This window comes from Quercus suber, unplaced genomic scaffold, assembly GCF_002906115.3.
Source record: "Quercus suber isolate HL8 unplaced genomic scaffold, Cork oak 2.0 scaffold_44, whole genome shotgun sequence".
In the NCBI taxonomy this organism is placed as follows: Eukaryota; Viridiplantae; Streptophyta; class Magnoliopsida; order Fagales; family Fagaceae; genus Quercus; species Quercus suber.
Genome location: NW_027069509.1, coordinates 660892 through 677739, shown reverse-complemented (window position 1 = coordinate 677739; position 16848 = coordinate 660892). Strand labels below are relative to the sequence as shown.

The window sequence follows — 16848 nt, the reverse complement described above, 5'->3', positions numbered from 1 at the left end:
TGTGACCCTTCTTTGCCTTCTCTATGTGCTGTATTTTTAATGGCTCACTATTGAGAACAAAAAAACATCCTTCTTTTTCCTTTATGTCACATTGTGTCCATCACGTATTTATAGATTATTTTATCAAAAATTTAATCATGGTGAAATAAGATAAGACATGATATGAAAATAGTTTATAGTCAATTTGATACAGAAATAGTTGCAATGAAGATAAATAATTGTGACTTCAAAATTACGTAGTATTTTAGTTTAAGCAGTCTTTTGTGGTTGATTTATCGAATTTGTGTTGGGTTTATTTATTTATTTTTATTTTTAATAACATTGTAAAGTTTTCAAGATATCCTAAATTACTTAGTAAGAAAACATATTTATATTATATTAGAAGTATGTGATGCATGTATATTCTGGTAGAGGTATGGAGTAGAGGCCTTGCCTTTTTAACAACAAAAAGGCAAAGAGGGAATATTATTAGCAATCTTGATTTGATTTATACATATAATGTAGTTGATTCTAATTAGTTTGGATGATTTTATTAATGTGCAACTTTCTAAAGTTTTTTTTGTTTCTTCTTTTTTAAGGTACAATTATTTTTATGCAATAAACTAAATAAGCTGATTGAAAATAAGCCTATCCAAACTCACATGGTTCCATTTTGATCTTTCTCCATCGTTTTGTACAATGTCAATTTCTTTGTTACCCTAATTTCAACTATACAGTGACAAATTCGAGAATGTGATGTGTTATGATGATAGTGACTACACAGTCTACACTTTTAAAAAAAACCCTTTCACAGCTGTGATCTTATATTTTGAGCCCCGCACCAAACATGTGTGGTGGCCCTTTTCAAGTGTCGACATTAACAAGATGGGTTGGAGTCTCATATTGATATATATATATATATATATATATAGTTTTGGTATGGTCACTTAGGCTATAAATCAACACATGATTAAACGACTTTGAATGCACTACTAAAATCTAACTTACTTTTAAACAGACAGAACTAAATTATATGATTTTTTATCATCTTACTATCTTTTTTTTAACAATCCACAATATGGGTGAGGATTCTTATTTTATGTCCTCCAAGTGTTGCACAATGAAGAAGAGCATAAGAGAGTTTTTTTTTTTTTTTTTTTTTTTTTTTTTTTTTTTTTTTTTTTTTTTTTTATGTACGATTTTTAAGGGAAATTGCAAACTAACACAAATCCTCAAACAATTTCATTAGTTAGCACCATTTTCAAACTATTTAGGAACGTAACGTCTCGAGCGTGTAAGACTCGATTTTGGTGTGCTAAATCGAGCCTTTAGAGCTTGAGTTCAATATTACAAAAGGAAGAAAATCTGACTAAGTGAAGAAGGAGTGAAGAAGAAGAACTTCATTTGACGCACCGAAGAAGAACAAAGAACCCCACAATAGCTTGATTTTTGGGTTTGTTTCTGGTTTCTCTCTATTTGATTTCTGGGTTGGGGCTTGATTTTTGGGTTTTCTCTCTACTTGATTTTTGGGTTGGTGTCTTCGGTGTTTATCGAAGAAATCTTTGATGTTTATCAAAGAAGAACAAAGAACACCCACTGGTAGCTTGGAGAAATCGAGTTGTTTATACTCAATTTAGCATACCAAAGTCGAGCCTTACAAAATCGAAATGTTANGAACAAAGAACCCCACAATAGCTTGATTTTTGGGTTTGTTTCTGGTTTCTCTCTATTTGATTTCTGGGTTGGGGCTTGATTTTTGGGTTTTCTCTCTACTTGATTTTTGGGTTGGTGTCTTCGGTGTTTATCGAAGAAATCTTTGATGTTTATCAAAGAAGAACAAAGAACACCCACTGGTAGCTTGGAGAAATCGAGTTGTTTATACTCAATTTAGCATACCAAAGTCGAGCCTTACAAAATCGAAATGTTAGTTTCCTAAATAGTTTAGAAATGATGCTAACTAAAAAAATTGTTTAGGGATTAATGTTAGTTTGCAATTTTTCCCGATTATTAAACTTTCATGCTGAAAGTTACTGACTAACTCTAGTTCCCATTGTTTTTTCCGAATTTTCAATCATATGTTGCAAGGGAATGCCTAACATATTAAAATGTTTTCCTAAGTTTGATTTTGGTTCTTCTTTGAATTTAAAATGTTTAGACTTGATCTTTGAACCTTAAAAACCAAAACAATTTATATCCATGAAATGTGGGGTAATTTCAATTTTGGCCACTTAAATATGAGATTGGTCGATTTGGGTTCCTTAAATATGTAATCAATTTAATTTGTTGCCTAAAAAACAATGTGTCTCGGCATTCTTTTAGTCACATAAACACAAAAATAATTGAATTGACCAAATTAGTATTCTTTGAAATTTCAAGGACCAAATAGAACTGTTTAAATTTGAGAAACCAAAATTAAATCATACATCAAAAGTTAGGGACCACAATTACCTAAAATATAAAGAGACAGGCAACAACATCACTATTGCTAATTAGAAAATTTTTACATCTACCATAATGCTAACTCTTTATTTTGACATCAAATTTGGGTCAATTTTCTCTTAAAAGTTATCTAATGTGGAAAGACTAAAGACCACTTTATGTTTTTATTAAACAAACTCAATCCCGTGAAAGATAAGGCAACTGAGTAAAACATTTTCCAGACATATAAATCCATTAAAAAGAAAAAATCTTTTGGTAAGTCAAGAATTATTAATTTTTTTAATCACATTGTAAGTGCATTATTTACAGAGGATAGTATGATAAACTTTTTTAGATTCAAATCTTCTTTTTTCTCATAGATTAGGGGCCACAAAAATACGCTTACCAATCATATATTGGGTTAGTGGGAAGAAATTGAGAGAGGGAGGACTTTTCTTTGACGTTGTATGTCGGAAAGGGACCAAGGTGAATAGCAAAAGTAGTCTACCATGTGATGGAATGGAACTTGTATTTTATTCTCAGCTACCTAACCAGCTCACTTACTTTAGACGGTAAAATCTTCAACTCCTGTTTCAAATTTTGGATGGTATCCCTCGTGGAGGGAAAAAGAATGAGTCGATTTAAGTCGAGTAAACCAAAATATATAATAATAATAATAAAAAAATCTAAAGGAACATTAATCGAATTTATAAAAAAGTAATTAAGAAGATAATAAAGAGTATGACATTTGATAGAATAAAATGACAGAAAAGAATATATGTGACTAACTCTGATTAATCTATCGACAATCTATAGACGACTTCAATATTTTGAGATTAAAGCTTGGTTTTTTTTTTTTTTTTTGCATACCGTCCTTGAGGTGTTGTGTTTATAGGTAGAGAAATGTGCAACTTACTTGCAATTTTACATATTCTTTCTTTTGACCGCCATGCACTTTTGGCGTAATGGTCACTCCACAAATACAAAGTTCTTGTGAGGTGGAAATGATAAAGGCTGGGGTTCAAGTTCACATATATATACACTTAGATTATGCAAGAAAAATTTTTATCTTGTATTTTCTCTCTCTCTCTCTCTCTCTCTCTCTCTCTCTCTCTCTCTCTCTCTCTCCAAGATTATAATAAAATAAGTTTTTTTTTTCTTTTGTTATTTTAAGGATCCTGACCATTGTGTATTCAACAATATATTTATATAAAGTAGAAGTAAATACACATATACAGCTCTCCAAATGGTATTTATCAAAATGACAAAACTTAGGTACAATACCTTAGGTGCTGTTTCTTAGATTCTTCTTTTAAGATTTGGTCATGTGGCTACTTAATTAAAAAATATACTTCCATCCTATAAGAAAAAATCTACATAGTAGAATTTTAAAAGGAGAACCTAAGGAATAACACTTAAATACTGTACTTAAGTCTTGCCCTTATCAAAAATTATTTTCTATAAAACTATATTATTTTCCTATATTTGGTAGCAACCTTAAATGAGTTGAAAAAAAAAATCTCCTGACTTTCTTTATTTAGCTTACTGTAAAATAGAATTGTTTTTCAAAAAAAAAAAAAAATCTATAAAAATAAGCCATATTTTTTTTGTTGATCAAAAATATTTTTCCTTTGATTTATTTTTCATGACATTACCAAATACTAGAAAACACAAAAAACTATCTATACACAAGGTTTTTCATTGAAACAAACGAAGTGTGAATAAAAAACATAATTTAAATGAAATCTCTTAAGCTTGGATTATCATTTCAAAATCATAGTATGAATTACTGGTGCTTGCTTTATCTTACTGAAATGAATTATTCCTCTACTAAAAAGTAAAAACATGAGAGGTACTCATTTAACCTCAAAGGCAAGAATAATATTATTCCATTTCACCAGAAATTCACTCATTATAATTACATCTTACAGTGGGAAATTAACCCTGAAAATCAAGGAAAAGGAATTAGTGCTCCCATCAAATCCCCAATTATCTCATCCATTAACCATCATTTATGATCATTACCAATGCAATTATACTCTTCTAGTATTCCTCCGATTCCATAATTGCATTTTGTATGGCACAAAGATGCCCCTTCTCACCTAAACATATAATTGTACTTGATTTTGAAGCAGACAAATATTCTGGGGTCCATTTTAACGGTCCAATAGTATGATTCCAAGTTGACTTGTGCTATGGGTAATACTTATAATACTCAATAGTTTGATTTGGACTCATTAGGGGTTGCTTTTCTCTAGCTTAGTGGGTGTAATCTCCTCTTGCAGGGGAACTAATCAAGCTTTCTTTTCAGACCCAAAACCAAAGAAAAAGAAATATACAGACATTTTTAGTTTCTTTGATGAAATGATTGTGTCATTTAGAGGTGACAATTTTTGACAGATTCATCGATTAACTAAGTCTAACATGAAAATTTGGCATTTAATAGAATATTTGTCAATCCAAAGATTGAGTTAACTAAGGTCGGTCTGGACATGCCCAGTAGTCTTAATCATTGTCTGTTTGTCTCTACCTCAAACCCATTTACAAGCTAATTTCATGCTATGCACGTTGTATAGTATAGACGGTAGAATAAAGTTCTGAGAGAAATCTTTCAAACTTATCATATATCTCTTTTTTAGGTGTAAATTTTAAAAATTTAACAATTGAATTTCATGTTCTTATATTCTTAATATGCATGTCAAATTTTGTTCAAATCGGATATTATTTACTATTTAATCAAAGAATTTATTTTTATACACAATTTTAGATTACAAAAATTAAAATTTTAACATTTGTTTGATGAGTAGCAATTGATCTTTGATCTTCTTAAAATTTTGTAAGCATGAAAAATATAATAAGAACATGCAATTCAATGATTAAATTTTAAATTTCATTATTCAATATAAAAATATATGATAAGTTTGAAGGGTTTGTTCTAGACTCGTATAGTATATAGTACTAAAAGATATACAGATCTATAGTACTAAAAGATAAGAATTAACAGAAAAGCAAAATTTTGAAAAAGGAGGACCCGCAAAGAGTTGTTAAAGACATTCCCTCCTTTTTCTTTTTTTCTTTTTCTTTTAAAAATAAGTCGCAGAACTGTTATTATTTAAAAGTATATGATGGGAGGAACATAGGCTCTCAAAGAAAACTACAAACAAAATATTGTCAACAATAGAACAATTTGGATACATAGTTACAAAAAAATAAAACGTAAAGAGGCAAAAACTAATCATAGAGAATAAAGAATAGAAGATTTTCACACAAACTTTTGCTTAAGAGCCAAGTAAAATGCAAATATTATTGCTTTTCGAGCCAAAACGTCTAGGTAGGAAGGGACAGTGACTCACAAGGGGCAAGTAGAAAGCTCCAAATGGAGTAGCGAGAGACCCACAATGGCAAACTCTAGATTAGAAACAATAAGAAACTCTAGATTAATTCTACCCAAAAAAATAAAAATAAAAACTCTAGATTAGAAACAATAAAAAACCTACGAAAGAGACAGAGATCCTCAAAAATAGTGTGGAGCTCCTTAAGGAGGCAGAAGGACCAACGATTTGGAAAAGAATAGGCCCATCTCAGAGCAATGCTCGTGATGGCGGTTGGCAGAGACTCAGTTGCATGTTAGTAGCAAGACAGGCTAACATTCACCAAAAACATTCCCCATTGACTTCAAAGAATTATAGTTTACGTTTCATTAAGATATGTCAAAGTTTTTAGGGTAATTTCATCGTGTAATTTTAAAATATTTTTCACTTTTTTTTTTTTTTTTGAAGGTGTTGATTTGAATTTGATACATCAATAATTTAAATAGATAAAAAAAAAAAATAGTAATAATCAATATTTGTTTAAATGTTAATGATACTGTAAAATTCAATCCACCAATCTCAAAATTTGAAAATGGATGAATTGGAATTTAAAATCTTCATGATAAAGTTACAACTAAATTTATTTATTTATTATTGCTATGAGGAGTTACTGTCTGTTGTGACTTGTGCTCCTCTTTGTCCCTCGCTCCCTTTTATGCCAGTTACTTCTTTCTTTGTGATCTTTTGTTTTTTATCCCCAAAAAAAAAGGGTCAATTTCATTTGTATTATTTTAGTCTATTATTTGCGAAAGTAGTAAGTAAATGGCTTGTGGTAAGAATAGATTCCACCGCTACTCCAATCTTGAGCAGTGCATGGCAGCTTGTTTTGGGCCTTTAGGTTTATGTAGTGAATTTTGACGCCTTTTGCATATGGCTTTAGATTTCATGGGAGATTGGGCTTATACGATTTTGCACCCACCTAAGCATTCAGGTCCATCTAATTCAAGTTGGTTTGTTTATATAAGGGAAACGGTGGTTGGATGACTAGATTTACTAAATTTGAGACTTGAAGAAGCATTAGTTATAGGATATAGTTTTCCTCCAAACTAATTCGGAGGAAAATTCTTCAAACCCACCATGTGTCAATTTAAAAAACTATTCATATATATTTTGTCACATAACCTACTTAATAGTCAATTGATGAATCGTATGAATAGTCTTATGAATTGCCATATAATAAGTCGGATGAGATTCTTCAAAACTAGTTTAAAATAAAACTTTTGGCCTCAATTATTATGATTTAGTAAATATAAAATAATGAATGTAGTTGTTTGCCCAATAGGTGTGAGCTTACTTAGCAAGTATATGAGTCTACCTAGTTTGTTGATCTTTGAGAGAACAAACTAATGAGATCCTTGGTGTAACTCAGCTTATGCATTGCGTACCTCTCATGGACTTTTAAGCATTACAAGCTGTGGAAGCGAGTGATTCAAGCACAATTTTGGACTATGGGCCCTATTTGAGGATGATTAAAAATCCATGTGCGTGCAGATAGGAAGACTGAGGAAGAAAGGAAAACCATCATGTGGACCAAGGAGCAGAGGCACCTCGAGAATATTTTAAGTAGTTAATCATACCGGAAAGAGGAGCTCCAAGGAAGGTAACAAAGCCATGTATACAATGGAAAGAAAAAATATCTGGGAATGTGACTGCCGCCTCCATATTTAATGCACTGCACCAACTGAACATGTCGCATTTATGGAGGAATGACACTTGAACAGTGTCTTCACAACTCACAACCCCTCCTACCACCTCTAGAAAAGTCTTAATGGGACAAACATCTAAAGGGTTCCCTAAGAATCGAACAGATGGAGGGCTAGGATGTATTAGAGGGAACTATATAAGGAAATGACCCCCACAAAAATGGGCATGCGAGATTAAAAGAAAACAGAGAGAAAAGAAAATACAAGAACTCATTGTAAAAGGATTTTACTTGATTGATATATGAACAATGAACAATATATCCTCAGATTTGCCCGAGGAAGGATTTCATGTTGAATTTATGTCTCTTTCCCTTTTAACTTAAGCCTAATCGTTATTGAGCCTAAACTAACATGGCCTTGTAGTTTGCCTGTGAAATTCACTCTCTAATAAATTTATTGTTTTGAGCTTATTAGGCTGACCCACACTGTTCTTAGTGGGCTAAAGCTGTGATCCGAGTCCTTACACAAGCCTATTTGCAAGGTAACTCATGGAGTCTAGAGTAAGTTACTAAAATGCCTTATGTGCACTCTACATCACAAATCCTATATATTTTCCAAGAAAAGATACACATGAATAGAGTGACTTCCCTAATGCCCCCTCCTACCACTTTTCTTGTTTCATTAAAAAAAAATAATAATAAAGGAGGTTCATGTGTATCTTTTCTTTGCAATGATATAGGAGTTACACATGAACTTCCCTAATGCCCCCTCCTACCCCTTTTTTTGTTCATAAGAATAAAAAGGCTCGTATGTATCTTTTCTTTGCAAAGATATAGGAGTTACACATGAACTTGATCCATGTGTTTGGGTTTCATCTCTATATTTTTTGAAATTTTTAATAGGTCCATGAATTTTGAAAAGTCTCATCAGCAATTAATAATTTGATTCTTACTATTGGAAAAATTCATTTTGGTTCTAATTTATTAATGTTGTTAATTTAGTTTCTCCACTTCCAAAATCAAGTTAACATATCCTTGAGTGAGAAATAGATTATCAAACAAAGAATAACATTTCCTTCATTTTATAAGTTAAATGACCTAATTGATACGATTAATAATTAAGGGATCATATTAATCTTTGCCTAATACTTTGTGAACCAAATTAGTAATTTAATCTAAAATTTACAGTGATTCCCATTCGTATAAAAAAAAGGAACTAAATAAATGGTGAACCAAAACTAGTTCTATTTGAGTTTCAAAAAAAAAAAAAACTAGTTCTATTTGAAATTTACACCAGTGCCAATTAAGAAATAAACAGCATATATGCAAGCTCAGTATTATTCCACGTACCAAAAGCAAAATCCTTATAATTAGCATCCTTGTACAGTAGAAGAAAAACCAGCTGAAATCTCATTGACCATATATCAGCACTATATTACTATACCAATATAAACACCATCCTTTTGCTCAAAATTCAACACGAAAAAAAGGGAATTTTTTTCATCGTAATATATCAAATAGAGGGCCATATGTTCGGAGGTTAACTGTACATAAATTACTCAACACTTACCTGACCACTGGCTGCCTCCATCACACCATTACGTATCTGATCACCAATATCCCTAACATGACCAGGGCCATGAGGAATAAACACAGTAGTGTTCTTTGAAGAGTTGCCGAGGTCTTTAATCGTATCAAAGTATTGAGTGACCATGATCAGATCCATCACTTCCTTTGCCGAGGTAACTAAATAAATGGTGAACCAAAACTAGTTCTATTTGAGTTTCAAAAAAAAAAAAAACTAGTTCTATTTGAAATTTACACCAGTGCCAATTAAGAAATAAACAGCATATATGCAAGCTCAGTATTATTCCACGTACCAAAAGCAAAATCCTTATAATTAGCATCCTTGTACAGTAGAAGAAAAACCAGCTGAAATCTCATTGACCATATATCAGCACTATATTACTATACCAATATAAACACCATCCTTTTGCTCAAAATTCAACACGAAAAAAAGGGAATTTTTTTCATCGTAATATATCAAATAGAGGGCCATATGTTCGGAGGTTAACTGTACATAAATTACTCAACACTTACCTGACCACTGGCTGCCTCCATCACACCATTACGTATCTGATCACCAATATCCCTAACATGACCAGGGCCATGAGGAATAAACACAGTAGTGTTCTTTGAAGAGTTGCCGAGGTCTTTAATCGTATCAAAGTATTGAGTGACCATGATCAGATCCATCACTTCCTTTGCCGAGGTGCCCTCCACCTTGTGAGAGAAGTTCACAATGTTCTCTCTCAAGCCATCTGTGATTGCCTGCCTCTGCCTGGCCACACCAACACCACCTAGGTATTTGGCTTCAGCTTCAGCTTCTGCTTTTTTGACTATGAGCACCTTCTCTGATTCTCCCTTGTATACACTAGCTAGCTGAAGTCTTTGAGCTGTAAAAGTGAAACAATATTAGAATAGTTAGTTACATGCAAACTCAGGATAATGGACCAGACTTTCTTCAACTTCCATCAGTAGCAAGAACAATGGTATGTTTGGCACGTCCTGGTGTTTCTAAAGGAGACATCCAGGGTTCAAATCCCTCTATCCCCAAACTATAAATGTATACATAAAAACAGAATAATGATATCTTTGGAACAGAGGGAGAGGAGAGGAGAGTAGAGGAAAAAGTGGCTGGAATATACTAAAATTTACATTTTAGTTATCTTCCATTCTCCTCTCCTCTACTCTTCCCTCATCTCCCTCCATCCAAACTTAGGGTATACGTTGGTAATAATTGACCACTACAGATACATTGAAAGTTGGAACCCAAAAAAAAAAAAAAAAAAAAACTGAGAAAACGTTCAAAATGGAGTGCATAAAGTGACAAACAATGCCTGAAGGGGGCTGAAGCTAGTATATGTTCCCATTCCGGAACTCATGAAGATGATGTAACAAACTTTCAATTATAAAATTGCAGTATTAATGAATCATGTACAAGTTTTTGAGAAGTCTGTTGTCAGAATAATTGGAGATATTACGGCATACACTAGCCCAGGATTTATGATATACTTCTTATAGTACAAAGAAAACAATGAGAAATGACATTGAATTAAAGAAACTAACAGGAAACCATGAGAAACCTAATTTTTCTTTCATTATTGAGCAAATGCTTTGAATCTACAAATTGACGATGGGCCCAGCCTTCTGATAGATTGCTCCCAATTGAGAGAGAGAGATACCAAATACATTTCCCCGCTTACCATGGTTGGGAGGAATTACATAACAATCTTTTTTTTGCTTTACAATATATAGTCCAAAATCTTCTATAGGAGATTTCTTTAAATTTGGCCCTCAAGACCAGGGGCTAAATTAAGCTTTATTCATGCAAGTAGCTTTTCATGTACCACTAATCAGTCAGACATGGTTGATCTTCGAATACTTAGTACAAAAACACTTGAACCTAAGACCTAATTTTTTTCCTTTTCTTCAATAAGTTTTTTTTTTTTTTTTTTTTTTTTTTTTTTTTTTTTTTTTTTTTTTTTTTTTTTTTTTTTAAGAAAAAAAGAAAAAAAGACATGAACCCCCAAACCTAAGACCTAAGTCAACCAACCATCCCTCCCCACTTACAAAAGGAGCAACATCCAGTTAAGTCTCAAAATATGTATGTTTCAACAATATGTTAAAATGAGAAATCAAGTCCAGATATGCTATTCAGCAAAAATAAAATAAAAAAGGTAAAAAGAGTAGGAAAATGTAAAAGGTTACCTGCATTTATCTCATTCATTGCCCTGCGCACAGAGGGATCAGGTATTATGTCAACCATTAACATGTGCTCTATGCTATATCCATATGCTCCCATCACCTGAGCAATGATTTCAACTTATGATGTATAAATCCTTATGCATTTACACAAGGTGGCTACATATTTCATAATGGAGAAAAAAAGCATAAAAGCAGATGAAAACAATTTTATCTTTTGACGGATATTTCACCATGTCAAATAAAACAATTTAAGCAATGGCACAATAAGTTGCTATTAGCCTATAGGAGTAGCAGTCCAGAGTCCAGACCAGATGATTTGGTGAACAATTCACTTATAAGTTATGAAAACGTGTAGAGGCCAGTGCACAAGAGCCTGAGAGAGCAGTCTTTCTCTTTTCTTCTTTTTCCTTTTTAATTTCTTTTTGATAAGTAAAAATTTCCACAAAAAAGATGCCAATGTGCCGTCACACAACTATGCAGGCACATAGAGCACTAGTTTCCCTTCAAAGTTCTTAGCATTCTAACATTATTCCTACCTTCAATTGACTATCTCATCAACACAATATTTTCAAAACTTGTTTAACACCATTTATAAAGAACTGAAAGCTTACACATCATAAAATTTCATATGTTAAAGCAGGAAAAGATGTGTAGTGCACAATTAAGAAGAAAGCATCCAGTTATGGAAACCAAGTGAATCAAAACAAGAAATCATAGATTGCTAGGAGACAATAAACAAGCAAGAAAAAAGGCCCCAGATGCAACAAGACATACAATTAACATAATACACATGTGACATTAAAAAGTAATTGATTATCTAACAAAAAGCATCCAGATACCTTCTCAAGTTCCTCCAAGACAGATTTAGCAACCTCGCCCTTTTGTTCAAAGAGATCATCCAAATTCATTCTTGGAACTAGAGCTCGAACAACTTAAAATGCAAATGAAAAACATCTATGAGAAAGGGCAAAAATCAAGAAAGAATGGGAGAGTTTATACAAGAAACAAGCCGAAACTAAGAAAGTTACCATCAAATACATAAGCCTGGATCTGCTCTTTGGGATTTTGCAACTCATAAAATGCATCATCAGCATTTTCTTTAATAACTCGGTATTGAATTGAGCAAACCAATTGCACAAAAACATTGTCCTGTAGAATCAGTTGTTATAACTAATTACTCTGATAGAACAACAATATGTCTCACCTTACAATAGATATTGTGAAATATACCTACAAATAAAATAAATAAAGCCACTAAACCATACTGACAAGTGACAACTCAAAATTTTAATATACCTTACAATAGGTAAAGCTCCGTGTTGATGTAATAATATTTAGACCAAGTTATCCAGCTTATTTTTTAAGCCCAATAAACCAATGAAAATAAGCTGTCCCAAACAAGCAGATAGAAAGAGAATGCTTCTCGAAGTTCAAATTTTATTTGACTTGAAGGAGTAGCAATGTAGCATTGTCCTAAACCATATTCTACATTCACCCTTCTTAGAAGTGCATCCTCAAACGTGCACAAAAAAAATGTGTCACACTCAATGTTTTCAAAATTTCACTAAGAAGAGCACCAATGACACTACAGACCTAGGAAGCACGAACACAGACACGTGTACAGGTACGGGTATGATACAGTGACATGAGCAATTTCTAAAAAATTATAACATGAAATGGATGCATTTCATTCATGCGTTATGCACAGGAGCTCTCGCCTCCTCATAATCACAATCCTCCCACTAATCTATTAGTTCCTTATGCACTAAAGGAAACAAACAAACAAACTTTACATTACATTTATGAGCTATGACCCTCTAATTGAAAAGGCACACTGCAAACTCTGTTTTCCCCTACAAAAAAAAAAAAAAAAGAAATTCTCAACCACTACATAATTTCCACAAAGGAACTACCAAACAAATTTCAAACAAATCCATTCACGGTTCCAATTACATTAACTTTAAGCGCACATATTTTTTTCTTCACAATTGTTGACATAACATGTACCTATTGGCGCATAATGAAAATTATATCAGTAGTAGACCTATGTAGAAGCGATGTTGCTCCAACCAACCTTAACAAATCGCGAAAACAACTATATCACATTCACTACAAACAAACCAACAAACAGACTCTGTTTTCATTTCCAATCGACTCCACAAATTCAAAACCTGACCTAATTTCAAAACAGTATCCGAATTCTCCAAATTTTCTCAACAGCCAAAAACGACGCCATTTCAGCGTTAAACGCACAATGAACAAAGATTCGCAATCTAAAATTCCAAAAAAAAAAAAAAAAAAATCGAAATTTGTGTGAGACCTTGGTTTTGGTCTCGATTTTGACATCGAGAGAGGAAATTCTGGTGGAGAGATAACCGGCGAAGCATTGACCGGCGAGAGGGTTGAAGAAGTGAAGGCCAGGCTCAGCCAATCTCTCGAACCGGCCCCACCTCTCCACCACTCCTACGCTCGCTTGCTCTACGCACCCACAAAACACACACGATATGTTTCCCATCTCTCTCTCTCTCTCTCTCTCTCTCTCTCTCTCTCTCTCTCTCTCTCTCTCTCTGTGTTTGAATTCTTTCTGAAACTGAGACCAAGTAACCGACTTTCTCAACCTGAGAGTCTCTGTTTCGTTTAACGAATAATAAAATGGTATTTTTTTAGGGAAGGTATTGAGCTATTGATAGAGAGAAAGAGAGAGAGAGAGAGCGCGTTTTTTCCTGGGGTTTATCGTCCGTGTGATTTGGATATTTCTGTTGGAAGTGTGTGTATAGGTGCTGATAGGGTAAGGGCGGGTGCACTGTGGGTTAAAGTAGGGATATCGGGTCCGTTACGTTTTTTAACCGTTTTGACCAATCGGATGGACCGTTGGTCTGCGGGTCTGCCTTATAAATATAGTCGTACAGGCTTGATCAACTACAAACTTTGATTTGTAAAACCATTGAGCAAGGTGATTTTTTTTTTTTTTTAAAGATTTTTTATTTAATTTTATTTTAAAATATTATTCAAATTTAAGCATTTGACAATCTTATGAATAATGGGATTTATTTTATTGTTTGTTTGTAACATGGATAAATATTTTTGGAGTGGCCTTGAGATGTTGACCAAAGATTTCCAACTAATGACTTTATAGATCTCACGATGTGTGTGAGATGCGGGAAGAATACCAAGAGAATAGTGTGTGTGTGTGTGGGGGGGGTTCTCGAGGACTAAGGAGGAAGTTGAAAGGTTACAGCATTGGTGGAGGAATGCCCTGGGCCAAGGGTCCGAGGAAGAAAGCCCCCAAGGAAAGGAGTGGATAAGTCAAAATACCCCACAGTGTTCTATGTAAGAGCCGGAGCCTGAAGAGAAAGAAAGTCAGCAGACATTAGGGAAGCTTTTAGCCTAGTGTAGCCTGCTGCATCCACATTAAATGGTGGGCAACTGTTAAGCTTCTAAGCTTTTAGGTGAACATTAATGGGGAAATAGGGAAATGTGAGTGGTTGTTTCGAGGGAACCAATCCTCCTTGAATAGAGAAGAACAGAGAGAGAATTAGGGAATCAAGAAGAGTAAAATGGTATTATTTCTGTTATCCTCTATGTACACATACAGCCCTGTTATAGCTAATTCCATACCCTTTGCAGTTACTAACCTTCTAACTAACTTTCCCGCATTTATGCTAACTGTACAACCACCTTAACAACTTATCTATAAATCAACACAACACAATCACACAACACCTATTACTACCCATTACAATATCATATCTATACAGGGTTGTGTATACAGAGTCTTAACATACCCCTCCCCATCTAAAGGACCTTGCCCAAAGGTGAGGAAACCTGAGCTTCAACAGATACAATGATTCCCAATAGCATCCTCAGGTGAGAGCCCATCCATTGTAAAGAACTTCAGTAAAGACATGTCCTCAAAGTCTTAGTTCTGGTTTGTAGAACAGTACAGGTTCTAAATGATTTGTCCCGTCTCATCTAATGGTGGTAAAGTTGGCAGTGGAGAAACTTGCTGTCCCAACTTCAGCTTAAAAGGAAACATGAAAAACTGGGTGTATCTTACTGTCACTAGGTAAATCCAGCTATAGGCTACCTCCCCCACCCTTTGAAGCACTTGGAAGGGGCCATAAAACCTTGGAGATAACTTCCATTTCCTTTAAGAAGCTAAAACTTTGTTATAAGGTTACAGCCTCAAAAACACCATCACCCACTTAAAAGACCTCTAGTTCTGTGTTTATTTGCAAAAAACTTCATTCTCTCTTGAGCAGCCACTAGATTAGCCTTTAAGGTAGCCAAAATCTGTTGCCTCTAGTGAGAAGAGAATCTACTGCTGCCACCCTTGAAGTGCTGGAATATAATCTTGAAGTCTAGGAGGAGGATAGCCATATAATGCTTAAAATGGGGTGTGTTAATGGAAGTGTGAAAATTGGATTAACCAATACTAGCCAATGAAATCCAATCAGCCCACCTTGAGGTCTTTCTCTAACAAAAGCTCTCAAGTATTGTTCTAAACTTTTGTTCACAATCTCAGTTTGGCCATCAAACTGAGGGTGATATGATTAGACATGTCCAAATCAACATCCTGCAACTTGAATAACTCAAACCAGAATTCCTAATCGTCTTCTTCCAATTTAGAATTAACAATTACGGTGTCGCCATAAAGAAACTCCAGCTTTCTCTTTGTCGAGCCTTCCATGGAAAGTTGGGCTTCTTCATCTTTGTTCTCTTCCACCGTCATTTCTTCAATAATTTCAGTATCTTAATGAGTCAATTAAGCCTCAGAATTAGGGGTGTTCGCGGTGCGATGCAGTGCAGTTTTAGGCCATTTTTAGCATTACACTTTGTGGTGCGGTTTAGCCAAAATCATAACTGTACCGCACCTCATTTTTGCAGTCACATGTGCAGTGCAGTGTATAAAAATTCACCTGCTATATAAAAATTCAACATATATATCACCATATAATTCAAAATATATCAGTAATATCACTATTTCAAATTCTCAGGTATACATCAAACATGTAATGAAGTCAAGTACTTTGAATAAGATAGAGTGGCAAGCAACTTAAATGTTTTAACTATCAAAATCTAATGCTTTTCAGTCCTCACTTTAGATCAAGAATATGAAGTAAAGAGTTTATGTGAAACACCAGGTACAAAGCAAAAAGGATTTACTCATACTCAAAGCAATTCTAGTCATGCCTTCTAATTTCAAGTTTCAATTATCAAAGCCATGAAGTAAACAAGTCTAAAGCAAAGCATGAAATGAATTACAAATCCAAAACAAGTATTAATTGTAAACCCAACAAGAAATTGTTTAAATGAGCATGAAAGCAACAAAAAAAAAAAAAATAGGTCTGTCCAGCCAATGCTATAGTTCTCCCCCTCCCAATTCTATTTTGTAGCTCACACTCCAAGTCTTCACTTAATCTTCTTTCTCTGTTGCCAATTTCATCAATTTTATGAAAATAAATACACAAAATGTTAGTAAACTAATAAACAAAGAACAATAAACTAATATACAATTTAAATATATAGTTTTAGAAAATTACCCGCTTCAACATCTTGCTCAAGACTTTCCACTTCATTCATTGCTTCCCGAAAATTGATTGGTTTAGATGGGTTTTTTTAACCAATTTTGAGNTACATGTAGAAAATAAACAATAACCAAATATAAAT

General features: G+C 33.6%; 1 protein-coding gene across 1 annotated transcript; it reads right to left on the bottom strand.

Annotated features, from left to right (window-relative positions):
• Positions 1 to 9262: 9262 nt before the first annotated feature.
• On the bottom strand, positions 9263 to 13909 carry LOC111988019 (hypersensitive-induced response protein 4). The gene is made up of 5 exons (XM_065771444.1): positions 13499 to 13909; positions 12207 to 12327; positions 12018 to 12109; positions 11182 to 11278; positions 9263 to 9866 (listed from the first exon to the last, which is right to left on the bottom strand). The coding sequence occupies exons 1-5, from the start codon at positions 13691 to 13693 to the stop codon at positions 9496 to 9498; spliced, it is 876 nt and encodes a 291-aa protein (XP_065627516.1). The 5' UTR covers positions 13694 to 13909; the 3' UTR covers positions 9263 to 9495.
• Between the last annotated feature and the right edge of the window lie 2939 nt (positions 13910 to 16848).